This window comes from Meles meles, chromosome 3 (assembly GCF_922984935.1).
Source record: "Meles meles chromosome 3, mMelMel3.1 paternal haplotype, whole genome shotgun sequence".
Lineage (NCBI taxonomy): Eukaryota > Metazoa > Chordata > Mammalia > Carnivora > Mustelidae > Meles > Meles meles.
In genome coordinates, this window is record NC_060068.1 from 131514845 (window position 1) to 131542040 (window position 27196).

At 34.6% G+C, this 27196-nt stretch overlaps 1 protein-coding gene across 1 annotated transcript in view; it reads right to left on the bottom strand.

The window, feature by feature from the left end:
• Nucleotides 1–27196, bottom strand: part of GABRA1 (gamma-aminobutyric acid type A receptor subunit alpha1) — a 59392-nt gene that overhangs the window by 25268 nt on the left and 6928 nt on the right. The window contains exons 4-6 of the mRNA XM_046001082.1: nt 13681–13748; nt 6504–6724; nt 4044–4126 (exon numbers count right to left, since the gene is read on the bottom strand). Of these exons, the coding sequence (XP_045857038.1) occupies nt 4044–4126; nt 6504–6724; nt 13681–13748 (372 nt within the window). The remainder of the gene's footprint in view (nt 1–4043; nt 4127–6503; nt 6725–13680; nt 13749–27196) is intronic.

The following is a 27196-nucleotide window of genomic DNA, read 5'->3' on the forward strand; positions in this document are numbered from 1 at the left end:
TGGTTATGGACATTGGGGAGGGTATGTGCTATGGTGAGTGCTGTGAAGTGTGTAAACCTGGCGATTCACAGACCTGTACCCCTGGGGATAAAAATACATTATATGTTTATAAAAATATAAGACACAAATAAAAAATTAAAGATAAAAAATAAAGAGTCTTCAGCTACTTAGTCAAAATGTTCAACTCAGATTTAAAATAAATTAGCAGATTACCTCAGAAAAATTTTAAAAAGAAGACAAAAGACTTTGGGCTTATGAAAGAACTCTATGGTGCTACAACACTGGGAGCATAGACTTGGTATCAGAAGAGCATCTGATAATAGACAATATCTCTTCGCTTTTACGGGCCTTTGTCTTTTCATTTGTATGAAGCAGGTACACTAAACAATTTCCAAAGTTATTTATTATTCAGAATTCGTTTAAATTTCTACTTATCCTTCTCTCCTTATTACAAGGCACTATGCTTGATAATCAGCCAGGAAACCATCATTTATCGAGTCATAACTAGATCCAGCACTTGCCTAGATCTTATTGTCAGAATATCATCTGAATCTCTAGAATCAAAGCCTTCTTTGTATTTTCCTCAAAAGCAGTTAAAAGATGTCAACTAAATCATGCACATTGTCTTCTGGTTATATGGCCTTATGAAGATGGCTTTATCCCCAATAAGCAAAAAGAGTGATATAACACTGACAATCAGGGTCTAATGGAAAGTGGTAATGGAAAGTGGAAAACATATGCTTTTCTGAGGTTAGTCCCTATCAACATATGGATGATTTTGTTTCATAAACATTTATTACATAGTATTCTACTGAATTATTACAAAATCTTCTAGCTTATCTCTTGATTATTTTCTTCTGTGTGATTCTGGCAAGATGTTTGCTTCAAAAACAAGGTCAATGCATTTTTAGCCCACTTTTGCCTCAGTTTCTTCATTTCAGAAGTATGCTAATTAGGCCAGGACAGAGAACTAACTATACCATAAATCAACCACCACTCCTTCTTCTCAAGCCAAAGGCAGGTGATGGTAATTAGTCATGGCACTCTCCCACTGAGCTCAGATGCTTATTTTCAATTTCAAATCTTCTCTGTTTAATTACCCACAGGTCTTAAAACCTTTTCTGAAGCAATCTTCTCTGAGACTTAAACATTATAGGGGCATTTAAAACCCGATTATATAATTTTTATCTATTCAATAAATATTTATTGAGTGTCTACATCATATTAGGCTCTGTACTAGGAAATGCTGAACAAAATAGTTTGTGCTTTCATGGGAGTTTTACAGTCTCCAGACAATAAAAATGTCAACCAATAAATAAAACTACTAATTATTGCTATAATACATCTAAATTAAACATGTATTATAATCAAGAAGATGGGTAGGACTGTATGTAAATTTAGATAAGGTCATTAGGGAAGCCCCAGATGATGACATTTATGTTGAGAAGTGAAAAATAAAAGAAGCCACTTACATGAAGAACCAAGGGAAGAGTAACCCAAGTAGAGAAAACAGCATGTATAAAGGCTCTGAGGTAGAAAGCAGATTTTTATTTAACTTCAGTTTTCTTATGAGAGACATTATGTGTTTTCTACTTGCTATCCATTTCCTCCTTCCTAAAATATCTTCTATTTTCTTCAAGCTGACAATGTGCTTAGTTAAGAATATTTCTTCCCAGCCTCATTTGTAGTCAGCATTGGCAATGAGACACATCTTTGATTAATGAGATATGCGGGAATGTCTGCTAAGATTTTAGGGAAAGCTTTTATCTCTTCAATACAGGTGCTAGTTCTTTCTTCTTTGTCCACTATTCTTTATTTTGAAAGCAGATGCAATGGCTGGAGTTACAGCAACCATTTTGTGATCAGGGAGAACATCTAAGGGCATCTTAAAACATCATCATTGTTAAGATGCTGACAAAACAACAATCAACCAACAATCACTTACCACCATTCATCTTGTATAAATATATAAACCCCTCTTCTTTTTCAGCTAGCTATATTCATGGCTTGAAAGCATTCCTGACTAGTACACTAAATAAGTAATTTGTTGTTCAAAACAAGGTATTTCTGAAGGTAAAAGGGGGCACTATTAGTAGTTATACCAGGATATTAGGCAAAAGTAAGTACTGCCCCAGGCAACCTATAATGCTATGATCTTCCTAAGTATAAGATCTTGTGGATTAGATGAGCTGATACATATACAAATGTTTAATATACTGCCTGGCATACAAGTAACACATAATACATAATATTGTTAAAAATGGAGGTGGTAATCAGGAGAAAATATAGTAGTCTGTAACACAGAATATACATTAAATTGGGAAAAGAGTGAGGAGGAGGGAGTTAGCACCAAAGGCCTGTTTGGCTGACAATTTTTGAAGTAGTTTGTCCTTGGGTTTCAGTATAGAATTTGATTTATAAATAAACTTGTCTTTCCATGACTAGAGCTGCTAGGAGCCTGAAGGCCCTTTGCTATTTTCTTTGCTTGCTGTCTTCCTACACCACCACTATTTTTTTTTTCTATGAATCATATCTTCACCAAAATAGTTGCTTAGACTGTCTGTCTAGTGGGAACAGAAAGATGGTTAGGTAGTCCAGGAGCTGACTCAGTCCAAAAGTAACTCTCCTGCAGGAAACCAGGAATACATTGTTCTTACTTCTTACTCCCTTTATATATGCATACTAGTCAAAAGCAGAAGGCTAGAGGAAGACAAGAGAACCTGACTCTGCTGGGCAGAGTTCTGTTCTCTTGGCTCCTCTAATGTGTGCCTGCATAGTTTCAAATAGCAGAAGCCTCAACAGCTATCATAAATGTATCTAGGATACCTTCAAAAGCACTTATATACACATTATATATACACATAAATTTCACGGGATATCCAAACAGATCTAGAACCTTTCGAAAGGTTATGATTAGGGTAAATTCTCATCAGGCAATATTTGTTAGGTGTAGGCTTCATTATGAAGAAATGATTATCATCTACTGCTGCCACCTACCAATATTTTCATCTGATAAACTGCTTGCAATATTCTTAAAGTCAAACAAATGTCAGCAATGATACAAAATAAGCACAGTGATCTCCATCTATTGACAGGGAGTTATTATCTATGTGGTAAAAGCATCCATACTCCACTTGTTTTTCCATGAATACAGCTTTAGCAAAAGTAGAATTTTTCCACTAATTAATTAAATCCACTCTTTCTTATAATAATCTCTTCCTGAAATAATATTAAAAATGAAATTAAAGATTATTACTTATAGAACATATTTTTTTAAAGTTTTTATGTATTTATTTGAGAAAGAGAAGGAGAGAGAGAGAGAGAACGAGGAGGGGGATGTGGGGGTGGGGGTGGGGAGAAAGAGACAGAACAGGAATCCTGATTAAGTCTTGATCCTAGGAATTGGAGGTCATGACCTGAGCTGAGGGCAGACAATCTTAACATACCAAGTCATCCAGGCACCCCTAGAAAGTATTTGCAACAAATCACTGAACTTTCTTCATTTTTATCTTTTTTAATCTGTCTTCTAACAGGCTTTACTAATTGAAGGTTTCTTGCTTAAAGACTTAGGTCTCTCAGGGGTGCCTAGGTGACTCAGTCAGTTAAGCATCCTACTCTTGATTTTGACTCAGGTCATGATCTCAGAGTTGTGAGATCGAGCCCCACATCAGGCTCTGCACTTAGTATGGAATCTGTTTGTCCCTCTCCCTCTATTCCTCCCCCTGCTCTCTGTCTCAGATAAGTAAATGAATAAATAAAATCTTTTTTAAAAAATATTTTATTTATTTTTTTTACAGAGAAAGAGAGATCACAAGAAGGGAGACAGGCAGACAGAGAGAGAGGGGGAAGCATGCTCCCTACTGAGCAGAGAGCCCAATGTGGGGCTCCATCGCAGGACCCTGAGATCATGACCTGAGCTGAAGGCAGAGGTTTAACCCACTGAACCACCCAGGTGCCCCTGAATAAATAAAATCTTAAAAAAAAAATAAAGACTTAGGTCTCTCATAAGAATAAAGAAAAATTAAAATTAAAAATTTACTCACAGCTTCCAAATTTTAGTGGGCAGGCATGTGCATCCATAGGGAAGTCCTCCAAATGCATTGGACACTCAGCTCTCACCGTCAGCCTTATCAGTTGAGGAAAACAGAGGACATAAACAAGAGCCCTATAGATTGGGCACTTACTGATAAATATGACTCGATATTAGTAACTATAGCAAATATATTAAGAAAAGCAAGAGAGGCAGGCACAAACAGCAGCATGATACTGAGCTCTTAACCAAAGTATCTAAAAGGAATTATTTACAACAATGATTGGATTTTGTTTTTGTTTTGAGAAAAACATTGACATCAGATTTTGTATGATGGGCAAGCATTTGTTATGTTTCCGAGGACAAGCATCATTACTTAATCCACCTAGACCCAGAAAATCTCTCAAGACTAAAACTAGATGTAAGCAAATAAATACTTGGATAAAGACTTTGTGGAGAAGAAGACATGGATAGCTAGGAAGAGAAGAGGATGTCTCCTCTGCTCAGGGCAGCTCTCCCTATCTCCTTCTTTAAAACAGCACCAAATGGGATAAACCAACAAAGGAAATAGGCAAAGGAGAGTTTGTGGGTGATCTCACTATATTCCCACCATTTCGTTTTATACAAATTTACTGTCTAATGGAAGCCAGGACTCTGCTTGGCTTCTCTTTAGTCCCTATCTTTAGTTTTATTTACATTTGAAAAATATATTTCACTGAAATATATTTGATTTTGTTTGGTGGAATTATGAGGGAATTTTTGTCAAATTCCTCACATGGTTCTTACAAAATATATTCACACATATTAATAAGTAGCTCAAGAAATGTGGTAGGGATGGCTTTATAGTCAGTAAGCTCATTAAGTTACAGTGTTGATTAAAGCAAATATGAAATGTATAAATTAATGACCAAACTTGCATCTTAAAACTAAAATATTAAGGAATTTGATGACATATTAGCAAAGGTGGTTTAGGAGTTTAGGAGTTTAGGAGATGGGCAATAACAGGCTAGTTATTGACGAAGAACACAGCACACATCAGGTAGTATGACTTGGGCAACTTTTCAGTAGGTACAAATCTTGCCCCAGAAAATTGTCAGCTGCGAGGAATAAATATGGAACTTGGGCTCAAAAACAAGTGTAGGGTGTTTTGTAAGAGGAGAATATTTCAAGTCTCAATTATAAATAGATCCTACTTGGATGATCTGGAAAGGTCTCAGCACGTCTGTCCACTGATCCTTCATTTTTTCCCTCTCTCTCTTTTTTAGAAATTTGTCATTCTTTAATTCTATTACATGTTTACTAGTTTAGTCCAACATCTAAAGCGTCTCTTGAAGCATTTTTTCCCTTTCTTTTTCATTTGGATATTTTGTATAAAAAGGTAGACATTCTGGCAACTTTATTCAAAAGCAAGAATCACTTTATTCCCACATTAAACAAAATCCACTAAGTCTAGGATTTTGCCTCCTAGACTTGAGGCAATACTTGCCAATACTTGCCAGAGGAATACTTGGGACGGTCTGAATTACCAAGCACTGTCCAGGTCTACAAAATCAACACTCTAACAAGTCACTTGGGTATGAAATAACAGCTTCCCTTAAGAATGAGTTCTGGACAATTTTTAATTGCTTACAAATTAGGAATATTTTAAACATTTTTTTCTTTAAAAGTATTCACAATGTTTTTTGTTTCATATTTTCTTCATTGAACCATAAATGAATAAAGATATCTAGCTGTCAGGTTTTCCAATAATCTCAAAATGGAGAAATGTTTATTAAGCAGGAATTTTGTATGTAAAATTCCTGCTTAATATACATATACATATATATACACATATATACATAAAATGTATATATACATATATACACATACACACGTATATTCTTTATATATGTAAATATTCTTCAATGTAAGCAAAATTAAGAATATTTATATTCTCAGTCTAACTAATAATAACATTATAAATTCAGATACTTCTTCTAAGTGCATACTTCCACATGAATCTACAGTTTTGTAGATACTTGAACTTTTCTTTTTTTTAATTTTTCTCCTTTTTTAAGTAGAAACATTTTCAGATACATACCTTGAGATTGCGTCTAGAAATCTGATCTAGAACTTATTGGGATGCAGCAATATATGAGGTTAGTAGTAGGAGTAGAAGTTCCTCATATTGAATTAGAGCAAGTTGGAGAGATACTTGCGACATATTACTTAATATACATTATATAATATACATTATATATTATATTAATATACAGTATAGCCCCCCCCACACCACTTTACCTAATCATTTTCTTAATGCTTTAATGCTTGCATAAGATTACAGTCTGTTTGTTTTTCATAGCGGAGTAATTATTAAGGTTGAAAAAAGAGGGCAAAGAGGAAACCAGATGCTCCACCATGGCCCATCAGCTTCATGATCACATATATATGGAAGTACAGAAAGAATCACAGAGAGAAACACAGTCATCCTTACCTCATGGTGTATAACAAGGTGCCATCCTCTGTGATCCTCAGGAGTTTGTTGGGCATAGTCATGTTGTGTGCCACTGACTTTTTTCCATTGTGAAAAAAGGTATCCGGAGTCCAAATCTTACTTGCCATTAGGTTATTTAACCGGAGAACTGTCATGGGTCCTTTGAATTTTAATCTTTCATCCTTCCAGCTTTGACGGAAAAATACATCTATTGTATATTCCTAGATAATTTTGGAAAATGGCAAAGAGTTCACGGAGCTGTATTTTGCAATGCAAATACTCAGACAATGCATAATTTTTACAACTTTAAAAGCAAAATATGAGCTAGGTGACGTTTTCAAAAGTAAACTTCAAAAGTAAACTCTGTACATAGTGGTTTCAGGTGAATCATTTTTTAAAATATCTAAAATGCCTGAAATATTGCTTGGTCAGAAAAAATCCACAATTATCTCCTCTAGTATGTGAAAAGAAAATCATGCCCTTCTCCCTATACCTCTACCACACCAGCATTCAAAAAAATAGAATACAGTACATAAAAACAAAACTCATGCTGGAGCTTACTGTATACAAGAAAGTGTTTAAATTAGATAACAATAGCTACTTAGATATAGTATTTTGGGGGGCCCTGCCATAGTTTGAGAACCTCACAGTCAATTTCAAATCATCCACGGTTCTAATACTAACCTGGTAATCCCATCTCTTTTATGGATAAGTTAAAAAAATTTTTTTTAACAGATAATGTGTATAGTCTTTCAATTTTCCACAACAAAGATTATGAAAATAATCTGTTTCACTGTTAATTGGGATCTTTGCCAAAAAAAAATGCAGAATATGAGGGTGTGTGTGAGTGTGTATCTGAGTATATGTGTGTAGAAGACACATGAGAAATGTGTGAAACTCATCATCATTCACAGCCAGGGAATCTATTTATTTGAATAAACACAGCATTCCTTATGGCAATACCCAGAGACAAACATCTGCTAATCTGAAAACAAGCAATGTGACTTACCAGCTCCTAAAACTGAAAAGGGTACTATCCATCTTCCTTGCAGCACTTGCTACACTGACACTAAATTTGGAACTTAATGGTTTGAAATAAAGATTACCACATTCTCCATTAATCTTAGCATGCTCCAAACTGGAAGGAAGACTAACTTGAAAACATCATGCTACATTTTCTTAATCCCCTAAACTCTAATGCATTATAAAGCTGTGTTTTTTTTTTTTAAATCTTATACATATCATCTTTAGAACATGCAGAAAAAATAGTGTCTGTGTCTAGGCATATTTTGCATGAGTTTAATTATCTGCCTTTTCCTCAAGCTTTAAGTAAGATTGGGTAAAGACTGAAGAAAGGTTTATCCTGCCACACGTTTGTTATAGTTGAGAACTTCTGATCAAATAACTAATAATAATTACTGGATAGTTTACAGAGGACTGGGCATAGTGCTATATCTTGACTGAAACAGCAACAAAGAAGTGTAACATGATGCCAGTTTATGTTTGTGGGCAAGACAAACCTTGTTTGTTGCTTAGGCTTTTCTGTGTCTGGAAGTGTGACGTGAAAAGGCACTGAGATACATGACATAGGGATTTACTCACCAGGAAACATTTGTTAAGCATCTTTAAATTTAGCAGGGGGAGAAATTGCTTAAACTTGGATGCTATAAAGAAAACTCATGGAGTAGGATGGGCATACAATGGTATTTTCCATGAGGAGAGAGATGGGGTGGGAACCTATGGACTGCACTGGGAAATGATACACAGGAGCAGCAGTGCTTGCCAGGAAGCAAAGGGGTGGATTTACCCTGAGCTCTGTTTGTTCTCTTCTCTGGTCGATAAGCTTATGAGATACGGTATGATAATCAGGACATTTCTATTACTAAGGAATCAGCCACATAAGCTCTATTTTCTATCCAACTGAACTGTTTTCTATCCAAGAGAACTACTTTAGCCCATCAAATAGTAGAAGAACAGTCACTTGTTAAATCAAGATGCCCAACTGACCATATTCCCATGAATCCAAAAATTTTATTTAGTTGATTTGTTCATTTGCTCCAAGGAGATTTTTGAAAATGAAATAAATGTTAAATATTTTAAAAACCTTAAAATAGATTTATTATCAAATCTTTGATAAGATACATCCCAAAGTCAGTGATTCCAAAAATTATGTCAAAACTTGCCAAATTCCTCACGTTTACATATTTGTCATGTTTACAACCAGCTTCACTTACCTGCGCTAATGGCAGACACTGAAATTCCCAAATTCATATGATATTCTCCCTTCAAATACTATACCGGCCACACAAGCATGCACACACACACACTGCAAAACTAACTGGATAAGCTTTCATTTCCAGGTTCCCTTCAGCTGGAAGTGGAAATGAAAAGTGAAATAAAAACACTTGATAACAATCAGATCCTATCTAAGTGAGAGTGTAAATATTTGGTGTCCCATTTTCTAAGAACTGCCCTTGCAACACTGCCATGGTAGCAGCAGGAGGTTCTCAGCATAACCTCACCCTTGGGGTCATAGTGCACTAGACCAGGATGGGCCAGAGCTCCTTCTTTAGGAAGCTGGAATATGAGGGAGGAGAGCAGAAGCCACAGCATAATGGTTATGGATGTAAGTTCTAAATCTGCTAACTAGAACTGAATTATGTGTCTGCCAGATGTGTGACTTTAGGTCATTCTCTATACTCCAGTTTCCACTCTATAAAGAGGGGATCATACAGTAGTGATTTCACTTGCCTGTTGTAAGAAGTGAGTTCATGATGCAAGTGAACAGTTTACCAGAATGTCTGAAACACAGGAAGTTCTCAGTAAACATTAGAAGTTATTTGTCTCTCCATTTCTTTGCTTATAAACACAAATTTATATTAGATTTCAATGTAGCTGAGAATGAAAAAAGTGCTCTTTGTTTGGACTGGTAGCAGGACAGGAAACCTCAGGAAGGTGAGGTGGTCATAACCAAGTGAAGTAAAATCTGAAGGCAAAGGAAAAGACTCTACAGAAGACTGAACAAGCAGGAAGCTCTGACAAAGATGCTGTTCAAGGTTCAGTGTTCTAGCTGCCACCATTCAAGTGACAAGTCTCTCCACGTTATCCTGCTTAATAGAGTAGGTCGCTGGAGAATGTGAGTCTTACTCTGAAGACTGGACAGAATGTCCGTTATGTTCCTAAATAAATATTGTTTTGAAGTGTTCCCACTAGCATCATCTACTACCATCTGTGTGTGCTTTGACTTCATACGTTTTCACCACCATGGAAAACAGGGCTCTGCAATTGTGCTGCCTGGATATTTCTGTCAGAACCTTGTGCCCTGGGATTGTGCCGTTTGATTGCCAATTAATGGTCTTTAAAATAAAGTTAAGGAGTTGCCCTAATTTTGTTTTCTATTCCAGATGAAGTCAGATGCCTTGGGAGCTGTGGAACCTCTAGGGGCACACAGCCTGGGTTCAAGTTGCTACTTAGCTAGGTCACTTTTCTCCTCTGGAAAATGCAGATAATAACAATGCCTAGGTAAAATCATGAGTACTAGATGAAATATGATCTATAAACCTATTAGCATGGTGCTTGACATATTGTAAGCATTCATTACTGTTGAATTCTGTTATTATGGTTATCCTTATTAGATATTTTATTAGTTATCACTTTAAAAACTACAAAGCTTTTCTCATCTTGAAAAATAGCTTTGTCATTGGCTTTCTAATTTTGATAGACTCTAAATCATACTGCTCTTTATTTGTAATTCACCCATAATGTGGTTTAAATGAGTAATCTCCAATGAATTGGCCAGGTAGCCACTTAGCATATCAGTTGTAGACCTGGGTAATTTGGTCCTCTGACAGAGGATAGCATATCTTGTTCAGAAATTTTAGGCAACAGGAAGTATAACTGGCTTAGACACTGTTCCTTCTTCTTATCTGATTTTTGACCAAAGGCCATTTATGAAAAGTAATGCACAAGTCATAGACTTAATGGTGTATCAAACCCCCCAACATACACCTTTAGTCCAAGACAAAAAAAAAAAAAAATCAGTGTTTCCTTAAATGACAATCTAAGCAAATAACTCAAAGGTATGCCAAATATTTTCAAGAGAAAATATGCCTTTATTTGAGCACCGTCCCATAACAACTCGTATTGAGCATCTAATCTTTGTGAGGCATTATGAAAGATGTCAGCAATAGAGAGTATTCATTTTTAATTATGATGATGATAATGATAATGAGAAGGAGGAATAATATCATTATAAGTGTGTTCAGTGTGTGATGTTTGTAATGCTTCATCCCCTCTTGATGTTTCCATTTATGAGAAGAGAGCTTCACTGGTGCAAAACTTCTGAATGCTCTCTAATCCCTCATACTCCTTTATTTAGGGAGGGGAAGAGGGAAGAATAATTTCATTTGATGGGTAAATCTGGAAGGAGAAATCAATCTTGCCTATCTCAGCCTCTTCTTGCTGCTCTGTCCACAAAACTCACAAATTCTGATGTTTCTCCATGCTAGAAGTTTTATATGGACAGTCTCTGCCCTAACAAATGGAGGCCAAAGTCTTGCCAGGTGACTGGGTGGGTTAATCAGATCAATTCTGATGTTTACTCTCTGGAAACTCACTTGTCTACAGATATAAAGCACCTTCCGTAGGACCTTAATAATTAGTAATGAAGATGATTATTCTCAATTTCCAAATCCCTTATTTTATTATCTTATTTCTCAAAAGGTTCAGAACTCAGGAAAGAGGGTATTATTTGTTGAGTCTCACAAGACTTTGTTGTAAAGACAATAGATACACCTAAACCTCTCATTAAATAAGTAGTAATTCAACACTTACTATAAGGCAACCATGCGCTGATACTCTAAGGGATGTGAGGCAAATGTATCTTTACATTTTTTGGCATTACTTTAGGAAAATAAGACATTTATATAAGAGAAATAGCTTTACAAAGGAGTGTTATAAATGATGCCAAAAGCTAAGCTATTATTTTACAGTCAATAAATGTGACTAGAATACAGAAAGGTAAACCTCATCCATTATCGGATTAATCAAAGAAAAAAGGTTTTCACTAAGCTTTTGGTGGTCTTGATTTGGGCCTTTGTGGAAATGTAGAATTTAGATGGGTGGGAAACAGAGGGAATTTTCCATGAAGGACACACAGCATGATAAGGAGTTCAGAGGCAAAAGTAATAACTATTGAATTTACTGAGAGTTTATTGAGCACTATCTATAAACACTTTATTTACATTGCTCATTTAAAATTCATAAATATCTTACAAGGAGAGGCTATTACAATAATACACCCCTTGTAGAGACTTTGAGGCTTACACACTTTAGTGATTTGCCCAAGGTCATGCTATTGGCAGTGGTGAGATGTAAATTTAGCCAGCCTGGATCCTAGACAAGTTCAGCTCACCCCCAAGTGCTATGGCCTCACAGAAAGTAGTACTTAAGCAAATGACTAAAGTAAATTGTCAATAAAATAGGAACAAGAGAGGACGTGTGGTAACATCATCTGTGAACAGTATGGAAAGCAGGCAGAGGAGTTTAAATTTGACCTTAAACCTGACTGGGATCTACTAAATGTTCTTAATTAGAAAAGTAGCACAAGAGAATAGTGCTTCAAGACAGAATTCCAACATAGGAGAATCACAAGAGGTCCTCGGGGTGAATAGTTTAGCAAAAAATAGTGTATAACAATATTTCAAGAAAGTGGTCTACAGATCAACCACTATAATAAGTTGCCAAAGAAATAAATACACACTTATGGCTAATTATTATATTTCTATTTCTTGCATAGTAATAATGGCTAACATTCATTGAGTGCTTCCTATATGCTAAGAACTTTTAAATGCTTTTCATGTATGAATTCATTTAATATTTATGATAACTCCATGAGGTATTATCATCACTCCCATGTTACACCTGAAGAAACTGAGGCAAAGAGATGTTAAGGAACTTAAAATACCCTTATAAGCACAGAAGTTGGGAATATAAACCCAGACAGCATGCTGGTTCAGAAATCTATATTCTTACCTAACACTCTCTTACGCTTGGTGACTCTGATTTGCATAGTTGGTACATTTCATAATCTGTGTTAAGATCTAACCTATCTAATTATCCTGAGCCAGCATTTCCCAGTGTTTGGCTCACAGAGTATCAGCTCTACAGAATGTCAACAGGTACCACATTAAAGGTTTAGACAAATATGACTGGAAAACATTAGATTAAATGTAGTTAAACAGGTTTCCTTACTTCAGGACTTGTCAGAGCTGTGAAAGTGGGTACACTTGTGAATTTCCACACTTTGAAAAATGCTGGTTTTAACTGATATTTTTTGTAACTTTTATTCTCAATCACTTGAACTATTATGAAATCAGAGAACTTTTCTGTAAAGATGGTGTCAACAGGAAGGCATTTCAAAAATAATATTCAATAAATATATCTTTGAAATACTTCATAAAGTGTGTCTTCATGGGCTTTATGATTTTTTTATTACATAGGAGCGTGGCTATTATGAGTACGCAAATATTACATCAGAGTTCTACTCTTATACCAATTTGCATCAGATAGAAGAGAAATTCATGTTAACTTATTGGGTTGGGAAAAGAAAGAACAGGTATGTGTTAATTTTATTTTCATTCTTGGTAATAATTAATGAATTTCTTTTGCAGTGAAGCTAAACATTTCCCACCAATGTGTTTTATTTGAACTATTTCTCTGTCTAATTCTGGCCAACTATTCACTCAGCTTTTATACTCACACCCCCTTTCTAGAGAAGAATAATTCAGAAATCATGATGTTCATAGCTATTGTATAAGAATGCTGGCTATCTAGAGACATAGCATCTTTCAATCAACATGCCCTCCTCAATGTAAAGCAGATTACACTATTTGACTTGCAGAACATAACCCAAGTCAAAGCAATCATTTCAGGGATGGAAAAAAAGAAGACTGCAGTGGTTGATATCATAAATGGGTTTGGTCTGGAAGGTAAGTGGGTATTTTCCATGATATAAATATTATATATTAGTATATGTTATATATTATGCATACAGAAAAACACAAAGATATAGCTAAGCAATTTCAAATTGTTCTCTAAGTACTTGGTTTATATTTTCCTTTCAAAAGTTTAAACTTAGGAAATACACCAAGAAAACCAAAAATGCAGTGTCACTTACCATATCGTGGTCTGAAACAGGTCCGAAACTGGTGACGAAGATGTCAGTCTTCACTTCAGTTACACGCTCTGATGAAGCAGGAAATTGGGACAGTGAATGTCTATCAACAGTCCTTATTAGATCTCACTACCACATACTCACACCCAAATGGGAAATTTATTGGCTTTGATTAGCTATTTCTAAAATTGGTCCACTGTGTAGTCCTGATAATTTACTGCTTACACATGAAATTTCACAGTTAATATTTTTCAATGGAGAATGGAGCCTAAATATGCCACTTTGGGAGGCAGACTTTATGGAGAAGTCAGCTGCTGCTTAATGAATTCCTCAAGAATGGGCATACTTTCCTAATGATACCAAGGCATTTCACATTGTAATAAGAAAATATGTTGGCATATGGGTGTCATTTAAGCTTAAATACTCTTACAGAGCTCACCAGATCCTCTAGCTCTTTCCGATACTTCTGGGAAGTATCCAGTATACTGGATACTGTATACAGTGTACTGTAGCAAGCTTTATTAACTCCTTAAGGGCTCAAGGGCATGTTTTGTAAATGATGCTTTCTGGCATTAAATCACAACTGAATCATCCAAATTACTCCCCAGGAAAAATCTGACAACCTATATCAATTCTTGCAATTTTGAGGACAAGAAGAATATATTATGGCACAGAAAAAGTTCGTTTAGTAGATTCCATTTCAAGTTCAATGCGATTTTATTTTATTAGTCTCTGAGGCATATATATCAACCAATAAAACATATTCATTATAGTCTGGTGACAACTCAACACAGGCATTTTCAAGGAAATTCAGTCACCCTCCCCCCAAAAAAGACAGAAAAATGCTGCTTTCATAAAAGGACACAATTTGTTTAGAGGTGAGAGTGAAAAAGATGGCTTTGTAATTTTAAACTGTAGCTTTGAGAAATAATGGTCCAGTATCTTAAGCAATTCATTTTATTTATCAGGACATTTATATCTCTGAGGTAGGGCATTAAAAAGGTGATCCAATATATGTGGTAATGAATTCTTTTGAAAATCAAGAATTTTATCTCTCAGCAATTCACTTGTAAACACTTAATACTTTCAGTATAAATTTCTCTCAAGAAGGTCATGTTGTATACTGTATCTAATGTGTACCACAAATGAGAATAAAACTTGGAGGTAGAGATAATCCCTCCAATAACCAATATAATATTTTTTGGCTCATTTCCCTTCCCCCCTTTCTTTCTTTTCTTTCTTTTTTCTCCCTAACAATGTCATTGGCTTCAAAATGTTTAAATGAGCCCCTTGATGTAAGAATTATCTGAGATTTACTCTTTAAAAAACTTGAAAATGGAGGACATAGTTTAAGACAAAGAAAATAGAGCTGTGTTTTTAGAACTCACTTCCTAGGGCACCTGGGTGGCTCAGTGGCTTAAGCTTCTGCCTTCCCTCAGGTCATGACCTCAGGGTTCTGGGATCCAGTCCCACATGGGGCTCTCTGCTCAGCAGGGAGCCTGCTTTCCCCTCTCTCTCTGCCTGCCTCTCTGCCTACTTGTGATCTCTGTCAAATAAGTAAAGAAAATTTAAAAAGAAAAAGAATGTAGAATTCACTTCCTTCCAAAGTCAGTATTAACCTTCTACAGCAACTAAATAGCTTGAAAGGAACAGCCATCAGCAATGTCTTAACTGGAGTAACCATTGGCCTGTTCTGGCTGTCTCCATCCTCTTTCTGTCTGCATTTGCCCAGTGCTTACATCTCTTTTTCTCTCCTGCACCCTCTTTCCATATATATTCCTTACTCAATTAACTCTTTTTCTTAGTTTAAACATCTGTTATTTCTTAAGACTCCATCTAGAGCTCACACTTTATTAGAATACCAGGACTGACTTTCAATTAAAACAATAATAAAAAGAAAATGCATGTTATCTATTCCCAAAAGCTGGAATTTATTTTATTAATTGAGCTCATTTTTGTCCTTTCTTTTTCAGCATTTTACCTTCTAGTTTAAGCAAAGGAGCCTTTGATATGAAAAAAAAATATGCACTTATTGTCATGAAAATAGTACAAAAAGAAAGACATCAGGTAATAGAGAATTGGGCACACTTTCATCCTAATTACTAGTATCCCAGGTATGCTCCTTATTGGTAATAACTTTATTCCTTGTTATTTATGTAAATTAACTTCTTTCTTTTAAAAGTACCCTATATTATGTGATTAAGGAGAATTAATATTTATATTTTCTTTCTACAAAAATTTTCAAATAGTTGGATCCTCTTGTTATTTTATTTATTTTTCTAAGTGGTTGATTCAACCTAATTTTGTTTCTAAGGTTGAGTTTTGATTCTCTGCAGATTATAAACTGTAAGACTTATGGTAAATATCTTACAGATCTGGGTAACATCTACAGAATTAAAATTATGTCCATTCTTTCATTTTTATTTTTGTGGTAGGGATCTACTATTAAATGCATGTTCCTTTGGGAAATATGTATGAATCCCTGTCTGCATACTTGCAAGTGCTTTGCGGTTTGGGACAACTTTCCTGAACTCCTTTATCACCATTACCTATTTCTTGAGTGTAGGGAGGGCATAATTTTTACACTTCAAGGTAACTCTCCAAGGTATCTAGCTTTACAAAAATTGGCTTAGCAGATGTTTTAGGAGCAACCAATCTGTTTTATCTAGCATGATAAAGCGCTCTAAAGAAATGAGATACCTACTTGCCAAATATATGGGCTATTACCCTCTGCTGTTTTTCAATTGTTAGTAAATGATGTTGCCATATAACTAACAAATTATAAAGACCAAAAAGCCTATTTGTAAAGATTACTGTACCAATAAAATGGAATGTAAAACATGGTTAAGTTTATACACATTAATTGCCAAACATAATTGTTAGTGTGCCATATAGAAAGATTAGGAATAAATGCAAAGCAGTTCACACAAATGGCTATAACAACACTTTAAAAATCTATTTCTTTAATCCTTTATCTATCCTTGCCCCTAAGCATATTTACCATACTAGTTCATCATCTTCGAGTTCTTGACCTTATTTTCTACTAGTTCTCTCCCTCTGATACTTCCCAAACATCACCACTGTAATATCCCAAGGCATGTACCCTGACTGAGAGCCCTCACCTGAGTCCTTCAGATGACCTTCTCACCATGCACTCTAATCATACAGATATCCTTAAAGAGTTTCTGATTTGTGCTCTCTGTTCATCTTGTTTCTCCTCCAAACGTATTCACAAACCCTAAGGTTAAGGTAGCAAAATTTCCAAACTGAAGGTTGCGTGGTTGGGGTTGCAGGGGTGCAGGGACACGCAACTACTAAACATAAGCGGTGGGTGATGGCACCAGAAGAGAAAGGACGATGGTGCAACGACATTCAGGAAACCATCTGGAACTTGGGATAAGGTAATTAAAGAAAGGGAACAACACTTTCTGTATTTTTCCCTCTCTTAACATATTTTCCTTGCCACATACCCAAATGGTTTTCTTTGATTTGTCATCAGCTGTTTGTGAGTGGCCAGTTTCCACTGCTGAAAAACTCTGCTTATTATGTATGTCTCTGGAAGATTCATCATGAAAATTAGCATGTCAATGTCTTTAAGAAATCATGTTTTAAATAAATGCCATCAACCTTTTTTATCCCTGTATTTCCCAAACTTATCTGGGAATGTTACTCTAAAATGTAACAAAAGCCTTATGGTAAACATAAGGCTAATGTTATTTATTATGTTGTTTATTTAAATTTTTTTTAACTTGAAAGTATGTTCAGAAATTTCAAAAAGAAAAATATGAAGAAAATTAACCCCCTTAGAATACCTTCATTCACATAAATCTACTGCTAATATCTTGATGTATTCCTTTCCTCCTTTTTTTTTTTTCCTACTCAAATGATTATCCTTAAACCACATTCTAATTCAGTTGAGTACAATTTCAGTGACAAGAAATAGGTTCCTTTGACCAAATGTATGTTTTTCCTTACTACTCACAGGGAATTTCCTTAGTGATATGTGAAGTCATTCTTTAGACAGAAGATTTGTAATTCAGAGTGCAAAGGTTCAAGATAGAGGACTGTTATGAATGTACCTTAGTCAAATTATAAAAAAGTTAACTTGCCTTTTCAGTAAAGAAATGATGATTTGAAATCCAGATCCATTTAGGTCTAGGATCAGGCTTAAACGGAAGATATGCTCATATGTATGTGCTTGGGCTGATATCTCAGAGAATTGTTGAGGAAACTTCTTTTCTCCAATTCTGGGAAGATTTAGTCATCTTTTCCCCCTCCTTTCCAACTTGAAATCCCCACAAATCCCCATTAAGGGGAGAAATATATAGATATATATTTTTAGGATGTTATTTATTATTTAAGGAATATTAGAACATTAAAATCCAAATTGTATGTTCTAATACCAGACTTTATTGATTCAGCACTGGACTCTAGTGTTATTAGAAATACCTAGAAAGTACTCAAGGCCTTTCTACAGATCACATGAGGAAAAGTGAAGATACTTTAATGTTCTAAAATATTCTATTTAAGACCATACAACATGAGTCAGGAACTTCTAATGAAGTTTAGCTAGAGTGATTTTACAGTTAGTCAAAGGTAAACATCAATGAACCCCTTATGAAACTAGGAAATTGTCTGAAAATGGAAATCAATTAAAATAACTCAGTTGGAGGAAATGTTCAAAGAGCAGATTAATTAGCAAATAATTTTTGAAGTATTTCTTCACAGTAATCCTTCCCTGTCCATTATAAAAAAAAATCAATAGTCTTTAAAATTTGTATAAATTTATATACACGTTAGACTGTCACAGGGATAATCATGGAATAGTTCTGTAAAATGAGATTATAATGATAGTGATTATTATTATAGTAATTTGGGATACCTTAAAATAGTACATCAATGTCAGCAAAATTTTTGATGATAAATAAACCAATTAAAATCAGTCTTTAAAGAAGATATCCTTCAAACATATACTTTATATACATATATAAATGCTTTATGTTCTTTATATATATGATTTATGTATATTTATATGTTTTATATATATATACACACAAATGTATATCTATATACACACACACATACACATACTGTATTATATACTCTATAGTAAATCTGTTTTTAACAGAGATTTCTTACAATGTTGATATCCTGCTGATAAGTTTTGAAATAACAGATGTTTTGAAGTGATAATTCAAAAAGATGATTAGTGCTTGAGGCAGAAATGAGAAAAGCAGTATAGTATAGTAAGTAGTAAGCACATTGGATTAAAAGTCAAAGCACTCAGATTTTAACTCTGATTCTCCTGGAGAACAAGCTGTGTGATTTTAGGTACAAGCCTTTAATCTTTCTGAGCCTGTTTTTCCCCTTTTCAGTGAAGAAATAACACCTGCAAAGTTGAGTGCATCACACTAGAGTAAGGGCGGAATAAGATTAGATGCTAAAAACACTGTTAAATATATTTGTTGGGTATATTAGTTTAACCAACAAATGTTTACTGAGCATTTTCTACACACCATACAGGCACTGCTCTAAGTAATAATAATGGGTTGGTGAACAAAAGTGCAAATGTTCCTATTCTGTAGCACATCTTACAGTCTTGGGGAAAACCTACTTTAGATTGGTTAGAAACATAAATAGGAGAGATAAATAGATCATAGATTAGACACACGAATTGGTAGTAGATGACGGGAAGGTGACAGATATAATTACATATATAATTATATCCAAACACATACAAATTATACTAATTCATTTCAAATCGCTCTAAGTACTCTGAAAGGATATCTTTTGAATAGAGAACTTTGAACTGAGACCTCAATGATGAAAAAAATTCAAGGAGGAGCAGAAAGAGAAAGACGATTAAAGGAGGAGAGGAAAGAACAAGATCTGAGGTGAGAACAAAAAGGCACAAAAAGCCTGGGGGCACCTGGGTGGCTCAGTCAGATAAGCATCTTCCTTTGGCTCAGGTCCTGATCCCAGGGTCCTGGGATTGAGCCCTGTATTGTTCTCCCTGTTCAGTGGAAAGCCTGTTTCTCCCTCTACCCCTTCGCTCACTTGTGCTCTGTCTCTCTCTCAAATAAATAAAATCTTAAAAAAGGAAATAGAAAGTCTGATAATATATCTGGAGCCTGGTTATGCCAATGATCATGGTACAAGATGACACTCTGGATGCGAGAGCGACCACACCTAAAGAGCTTTCTGCATTTCATTAAGCAGCTGACCTTTATTCTAATGCAATAAAGAGCCTTTGGATAATGAAGTGAAATGATGTTACTTGCTTTTTAATGAAGATAGCTGATTCTGTGTGAATAATACGTTGTAAGAGTGTAATAAAAAATGGAATAGGGAATCAACAATGAAGAATTAAAGATGATGTTTTTATTAAGAATGCCTATCACAACAATTTATTTAATATGGTATTGGCCATATTTTCACTGGAAATACTGTCTACTGAAGAACTCATAGTAATATTCACTAGGCCCTATTCTGTAGGCTTATAACTTATGAAGGGGGTTTATTGTCTCCTTTATGTTATTTTCTATCTGTTAATTCACAGAAGCAGTCACTGTATGGAGACTAAATGGACTAACATTAGTCATCATAATATACTTTATTATTAAAACCCCACTTGGAAATGGTCCTGTTTGGAAACTGAAAATGTTCTGGGCTCCCTACATAACCATAAGTGTGTACTCCTGGATTGGACAATGTTTCAGCTCCCTTCCAATCTGTCTGGGGCAACATTTTTGCTCCCTGTCTTTCATTTCCATTCCCTAAATTCTTTAAAATAATTGGCAACTTTCTCTAGCTGATATGTAGAGCTACTTAATCGTGGCTGTGTTCAGCTACTAAATCTGGATATGGGGTAGAAACCCACATTTCGAGGTAACTAACCAATCCCTGATCCTTTTGTGTTTTCAGATTCTAAGTACTCAAATGATACAAGCATCTTCCAGGGGGAAAAAAAGGAAAGTTTACCATGGCAGAGATGAATCTCATTTCCATTGAGAATTTTCCTCCTTCCCTCCTATGTTATAGGCAATTTCTATTGAGAGGGGGTAACCTATAGAGAGTTGGCTGTGTTGGAAGAATGGGTTTCTTTTGGTCTAGGTAAGTCTTGATCAAAATTGTATAACCGGGGCACCTGGATGGCTCAATCGGTTAATCATCTGCCTTTGGCTTGGGTCATGATCTCCGGGTCTTGGGATTGAGCTCCACATTGAGCTCTCTGCTCAGCGGAGTGCCTGCTTCCCCCTCTCTCTGCCTGCCTCTCTGCCTACTTGTGATCTCTCTGTCAAATAAATAAATAAAATCTTTTAAAAATGTATAACCTGTAATAGCTTTGAGGCATCATACTTCCTGTTCCCATCACAGCATTTTTGTTACATAAGACTAACACTATAGCAATCTTCAGAGGAATATGGGATCTATTTAGGGCTGTGTTTTCCAAAAGGGTAGAGTTTCTCATCTCAGAAACACTACAACATTATTTTTCAAGTAAGGAATTCAGATTCTACCTGGAAAAAAAAATCACCTACAGAAAACTTTTAAAAAAATATTTTACATTGCTTCTAGAATCAAGATGGGAAATGAAAACTATAAAAAGTTCAAAAGTAACTGCACAGAAAATAAACTGCAGCTGTTACTAATAATTTGGTCTTTATAACTTGAGCATAGTCTCAGTGGCTACATTTTACCTCAGGAAATTCTTGGCACTGATCAGTTGATTTATACACAACAGGAAACGATGAGAGTAGAAAGTTTCTAAACATGCTACAACATTCCTTTGGGTATCTAGCTTGGATTCATTAGACAAGCTGGCTTCAGGAGCTGACTAGAGATCCCAGCCAGTGAAAGTTAAAAGGTGCTTTCTGTTCATTTTAACAGTTCCTCTTGGGTTTTTAGTAACTGCTTTTTCTCAAAACTTCAACTGAATTTGGGAATGTCTAGATATAATATTTCTGTGAAAATGGATTACATTATGCCAGAGTCTGAGTATCCGCTCCACAGCTCACATTAAATGCACCAGATAAGGCTACAGCAAATTCAGAATGAAGGATTCCAGAGTCACATTTCAAAAGATAATACTAAAGCCATGATCTGGTAAAGGAAATATAACACCATTTCCACCAATAAAAAATATTACATGAATCTAATCTTTCAAATTTTTTGGATGTTGCTATTAATTTAGAATCTTTTCATTCTGTCAAAAGCCATCACATTGTCCTCTTAATATCTCATCCTCCTAATTTTTGAAATTCTGGCTGTTTAATAGAAACATAAAATGTATGTGTTAACTTCAGTTGAACATGAATAAAATGGTTGTCTCTGATCTCAGAATCACACGGGATACAAATAATAATAATAATAATAATAAGATAAATATATAAATTATAAATTAATAATTTTAAAAATTACATGAATATTGGATGCGTTGGAATCCCGAGATACAAATCCCGAGAACAAAGTTGAATTTTGAAAAAGAATTAAATTTTGATGCTTCTTTCTCTAGCCCCTAGTCACCTAAACTTTACAAAGCCACAAAAATACTTCCCAAAAGTTAATCTGCTTTTTTCCCAGAGTGCTTAATTTTCCACCTTTACTTCTTTTGATGTAAAAAAAAAACCCCAAAAACCAAAAACCAAAAACCCATAACCCAAGATCCCAAGCTAACTCCCCCAGGAGTTAACACCACTTTGCCAGCTATATGCATATCCAACTCAGTCACTTTACTTAGCTGGAGATGTTTACATCTTAATGCTTAGATCTCTTGCAATACTTAAGCTAAAGGAAGTATAAAAGGCCTTATATAGCATTACAAATCCCAAATTGGGAAAATTAGGAAGATAAGGAGAAAGTCTGCTTTGAAGTATGATTGTTTGTTAAACATTAGTTAGTGCTAAAATAACTAGAGAGAAAACCCCAATTATACTCCACTTACAATTATTCATCTAACTGGTACATTCGAGTAAAATATGACACAAATAAATAAAAATTCTAACTCTGTATGACTTACAGGAAAAAAAGAAAATCTTAACTAAATATCTGTTAAGGGTATGGTAGGGATAAATAAAGTCCATTATCTACCTACATTCCTATCTATTCATTTACTGATTTACTTCTCCTCTCATCTCCTGGGTTTGTCACATGATGATTACGCATTCACTCTCTTAACTTTACCATCTTCATCTTTATGATTTGATGATACAATCTTTGAGAGGCATCCATCATCCTATATATTACTTACTGAGATTAAACCTAAGGCAATATTTAGAAATTTAGAAAAATATTTCCAGAAACTATCATTAGCAGGGAGGGAGCAAGTGAAAAGTTCTGTAGTCCCTTGAAAATGTGGCTCAACCAAGATCTCATTCCTTTGACACTATCCTGTTTGATTTCTATTTAAAAATGGTTTTACCCTAATCAGTTTTCCAAGGAGCAAAATAAAATTGTTTATAGAAGAAAAGGTCTTTTGTAAGCAAGATGCTTAAGAAGAAACCTGTGAATGGGAGGGAGAGTAACCCCTCAGCTTGGTGGTATGTTCCAGACAATAAACTGTACATATCAACCCGGTTCACTCTGGGATTGTGTCATATCATTGATTAAATGTAGCCTGTACATAAGGCTGGGCAAAAGGAAAGGGTAAGATGTCACTGGAAGGGCATTACTTATCCTTAAAAACCTGAAACCTCCCTTCAGAATTAAGTTTGGGATCTGTGTTTATAGGCTGTTTTTGCCCCCACCTAGAGCGCAGGGAGAACCAATGTGATGGTGGCCAAAATTTAACTTGGATGGTTGCAGTTCAGGGCTGTGTCATTTAACTTTTTAGGAAGTTCAAGAAAATTCAGTTAATAAGGAGAAACCTTTAGGAAGTTCAAGAAAATTCAGTTAACAAGGAGAAACCTTCAGAAAATGAATTGTTTCAGAATGTGCTTGGTTTGGTCCTGATTTAAAATGAGAAGAGGAATCTTGATTAATCAAGGAACACCTGAGTCTACTCATCTTTAGAACACAGATCCCTCTCCTTTACCATTTTCTCTGTGTTGCTCTGCTTTCACATTCTCTATCCCTCTCACTTCCCTCTCCTTATCTTCAACGCCCCCTTTTGTTCTCTGTTCTTCTCTAACCTGCTCTTTCCTATCTTGCCATTCTTTCTGGCTTTTACCTTTTCCCCTCCTCCTATCACTTTATTCCTCTGTACTGACCAGGCTTTAGGCAAAAGCCTTTCAAAAACATTCTTTAGTTCCTGGTTGCAAGGGAGAAGTAGCCCTCTACACCTTGCCCTCAAAAAAATGAGAATAAATTCCACAACTTCTGACAATTTTGATTTGTATTTTCTGGCTACTGATTATTTAAATCCAAGTCTATTTAAAGTTTCCTTCATTAACTTTGTATTTAAAATATGAACATGGCCAAATTATTGTTCTCTTTTGTTCTTGAATAGAGGACATTACATCATTAGAATTCCACACATTATATTCCTTTTCATCTCTCCTATCTAGAAAGAAAGAGAGAAAGAAAGAAAAGAAAAAAGAAAATGGAAAAGAAAAAGAAAAAGAAAAAGAAAAGGAAAAAGAAAAAGAAAAAAAAGTCCCTTCCTGGATATCTCTCTTTACGTTACCCTTTCATTTTCACTTTCTCAGGATTGCTCTCTGGGCTCTGAAAGGGTAGACCTTTTAAACAGTGTAACAATATCTGCAAATAGGTTTCTATCAACTAGATGAACCAAGTTAATATATTTTGTTTCTTAGTTATTGGACCCAGGTTGTGTATCTCCAAAGAGTATTGCTATGCCTTCGGGTGGCAGTATGTTTTTCCGAAAAACAGGTCATGATGAATTTGCACATAAAGAGTTTCTTCCATTAGTTTCGAGTCTCAGCTTATCATATTTCTATACCTTCTGAGGACATTCAGAACAAAATATCCCTGCCTTCTGCATAACATTATTCTTAAAAAAAAAAAAAAGGAAATCAGACTTTTGTCATAATAGAGAAGAGAGTGGGCCCATTTTTCTCATAAGAGAAGATTAACTCAGTGATCATGAAGCAATTAGAAGGAAACTTTTACCCTCTTATAAACTAATGATAATATTTCAAGTATTTGCTCTACATGGGCTTTTCATCTATGAAAATAGATAAAAAAGCAAATGGATCTTGTAACAACAACAACAACAACAACAATAAGAAAGGTCCATTTCTGCAATGGAGATCTACTGGAATGTATGTCATACTTAAGAGAAATCTATGGTAAAGAAATGAAATTAAATAACTACAGAGAAATATTTATTCAGTAATTTCAGTTTATAGCACTCAGAAAGCATTGTGGTAATATTTTTCTAATTCTATAGCTGATAATGCTTTGGAAAATATCTAAAAACTGTATTTAATATTTTAAGATATAGTTTTCTAAAGATAGACAGACATTCTCAAAATGTACATAAAAGTACTGATGACTCTGGAGATACATGTAATAAACATGTTAGTATATCCCTTAAGGTTATAAGATGCACTCCAAAAAAATTTAAAGAAAATTAAGTTAGTATTAAAGCTTCCTCAGAACTGTCAAATTTATCAGATTTATTTGTAGTACATTCCAGGATGATACATAAAATAGAAACAGAGGTAAATATTTGAGCTACTTTTTAATTTGTTTTGTCTACCATATCCTCAAAATCACTGTTTCTAGGAGTCACAGATATCAGATAAGTCATCCTTAGCCACGATTAAAGCACACCCATTCCTTTAAATTTTCTTGAGTCCTTGAATTATCTATTATCATAGCATATTATATCCATTTCAATTTAAAAGGATATACTTTGACTATATTTGGCCAACTACTATTTCTGTTCTTTATACACATGTCTATTTTTTCTTACTTGGGGGGATTAAATAGATATTAAAAGTAGATTCTACCAAAACAGTAATGTTGCAGGTTCAATCAATGCAGTTGTTTCTGTTAACATATCTAGCATTATCTCATTTCTTGAAAATTAGCTTTTCAATTCATTCTTAGCCTACATTATACATCCCCAAGTTCTATGGCTCTCTAAGGTCCAGGTATGCAGATGAAAAGTAGGTAAAATGCTTCCTGTTTATACTCTATTTGATTAAAGAGTTAACATACACATTTATTTAAGAATATTATATATAATTAAATGTCAAGGAGCAGTTCTGGGTTTGTTACTTACACTCCAAACAAGACAGCTGATCATTAAAGGTATGTGCCTGTATACGTGTGTGTGTGTGTATGTGTATTTAAAATTCTTCAACAAACTGAAAATTATGTATAAAGCTTATAGAGGTTACTCATATTCACATGTTAAAGTATTAAAAGGGATTTCCTAAACTAGAATGGAAACAGTGTTTTCTAGATGCATTATAAAATTCTGTTGATTAGTAAGGATTGATATCATGGAGTAGGAAGTAAAGGAATCAGATGTATGCCCATTAGTACTTTGGAAAGCCTTACTTTTTAAAAGTTGTATCACTATCCTGTTTCTTTCTTTTGTACATTCCTTCCCTACCTGATATCTTTGCAACTTATTTCAAATTTTATGAATTAAGAACAATTTTGTTGAAGTCAATTTAAATGTTTAGATATACACAAATATTATTGCAATACATCATATACCCAATGCATTCCATTTTATGACCAAAACATTGTTCCTTGAGATTTTTTTTCTCAGAATGTAGTAAAGGAACACTAGGTTGAATTCAAACCTGAAGGAATTTGTATAGCACGTCCAAGAATGGATGTTTGAAATTGACAAGAAAGGACACCTGGTAAGGCCTCTGATGTATATTTGAATTGTGTCTTTGACAAAGCAGTTCCTCACAAACCTCTGAGACACTAATGGTGTTTGTTAGCCTCAAAACAGACCTATGATCCACATCCATGTGATTACACTACTCAATATATATATATATATAATTAAATTCATGCTACCATTCAGTTTTAAAATCAAAATTTGGATTCCTAAACTTCTTATTTTTTGTATATATTTGCTACCTCAGTGAAGGAGAGATGACTTTCTTAATATTGTCATTTAATTGGAATTTAAATATTGCTATCAAATAGTTTTTAACAAATGCTTCAGAGAAGGTGCAGCATTAGCTATAGTTGGGAATCATAGATTCTCACCTTGGTTTCCTGTGTGACTTTAAACAATAATTTAACAATAATTTCTTTGCTTCTCTTGTTGTAGTCTGAGATCAATATTTTTTTTGGCTTCATTAGTCTCTGCTTAACTAAATAAGATTGGTGGATTATCTTATTCAAAGGTTATTCAAATATGTGAGTAATATCTAGCACTATTTATTCTTATTGTAATAAATATTGTATTATTTAGCACTTTTTTCTTCCTAAGTAGAAATCCACTAGTATAATTAATTGGTATGCAAAGAAAAACAAATTTTTACTATAGAAAATTAGAGTTTAAGTTCAAATGCATGGTTAAAAAAATTACCATCTATCTCATTCACCTTTTATCCCAGAGTTGGTACTAATCTAATGCAAA